We start from the raw sequence: 1,603 nt of genomic DNA on the forward strand, positions 1-1,603 counted from the left end.
TGTGTGTATCTGAGGGCTCTGTGTGTCTCTGAGGACTGTGTGTGTATCTGAGGGCTCTGTGTGTCTCTGAGGACTCTGTGTCTCTGAGGGCTCTGTGTGTCTCTGAGGGCTCTGTGTGTCTCTGAGGACTGTGTGTGTATCTGAGGGCTCTGTGTGTCTCTGAGGACTCTGTGTATCTCTGAGGGCTCTGTGTGTCTCTGAGGGCTCTGTGTGTCTCTGAGGACTGATTTGTTCCCAGAATTTCCCTGCAGCCGGGGTGAAAATTCCGTATTATAGTCATGTGATCGGCCTGGTATCATCACCTGGAGTTGCCTTCCTCAAGTTTGGTTGATGGGCATTAGTCTTTTTCATGCTGCGTCACAGCACGTCTCTCTCACCTGATTGGGTATTTCATACGGATTGAACGTCGTTCCTCCGCCTTCTCCAGTCTGGATGGACCAGCTGAGGCTCTGCAAGGAAAATAAACCTTCAGTGAATGGAGTCTGGATGAGATCTTGACGGATTCACCATGAGACCTCTGCGGGCCTGTGTCTAGGGGGAAGATATTGTTTATTCTGGTTGGTGGGAGTATATCGGGGGAAATCCAGAAACCGCCATGTTCAGAACAAGCTCCAGAAACATGACACTGTTCATTCTCAGCCTACTTAATTGTATAGAGGTAGCGATGTTGGGCAGACCCTTCCCCCTTGACCAATCACATTTGAGGGTGATAACCTGTCAGGTGTAGGGAAAATTCCGGTCTCTAAAGTGGTTGTAGGTTATATGGACCAGCCAGGTTTTCTGACCCCAGTGTATCATCCCCATCACAGCAAGTCCAAACACCACATGACTGCTGGGGGCGGGGTCCAAACACCACATGACTGCTGGGGGCGGGGTCCAAACACCACATGACTACTGGGGGCGGGGTCCAAACACCACATGACTGCTGGGGGCGGGATCACCTCCCTGATACTAATCCCACCGATTATCTGCACAGAAGTCAGCATGCCGGCGGCTCCCCCAGTCTCTGGGCTGACTTTGGTGTTGGGGGTTTTAGGGCGATCACAGGAAGCTCACTGGATTTCCTGAAGGATCAGAGGCTTAAAGAGACAGTACATGGGGAAATGTTCATGTATTGTAGACTTGCTGTATGTACTTCCCTCACATACAATGTACATGTGTCCTGTGTGTCCTCCTCCAATGACATGTGTGTCTCCGCAGGCGGTGGAGGACGGGGTGGGCTTGCCGTTGTCTGTGCAGTGCGTGGCTTTGCCGTACCAGGACGAGCTCTGCCTGCGCCTCATGAAGGAAGTCCAGACCCTCCACACGCGGCGGCAGATGAAGAGGAGCGCTCCGGGTCGCGGCTCCGGAACGGGATTTGTTGGAGATTTTCCTTCAGCTTCCGAGAGAGAAAAGTTCTGACCCGAGAAACCGCCGATTCACTTCTGTACCCGATCACGCGTGACGTCTGTATCCGCCTTGTATGTACACCAACCACACGTGACGTCTGTATCCGCCTTGCATGTCCCATGTACACCAATCACGCGTGACATCTGTATCCGCCTTGCATGTCCCATGTACACCAATCACACGTGACGTCTGTATCCGCCTTGTATGTCCCATG

General features: G+C 52.7%; 1 protein-coding gene across 1 annotated transcript in view; it reads left to right on the forward strand.

Annotated features, from left to right (window-relative positions):
• LOC108803791 (fatty-acid amide hydrolase 1-like) overlaps positions 1–1,401 on the forward strand; it is a 14,339-nt gene extending 12,938 nt beyond the window's left edge. The window contains exon 9 of the mRNA XM_018575591.1: positions 1,201–1,401. Within this exon, the coding sequence (XP_018431093.1) occupies positions 1,201–1,401 (201 nt within the window). The remainder of the gene's footprint in view (positions 1–1,200) is intronic.
• Positions 1,402–1,603: the final 202 nt, after the last annotated feature.

Source organism: Nanorana parkeri, unplaced genomic scaffold (assembly GCF_000935625.1).
Source record: "Nanorana parkeri isolate BGI_ZX_2015 unplaced genomic scaffold, ASM93562v1 scaffold4211, whole genome shotgun sequence".
Taxonomy (NCBI): Eukaryota; Metazoa; Chordata; class Amphibia; order Anura; family Dicroglossidae; genus Nanorana; species Nanorana parkeri.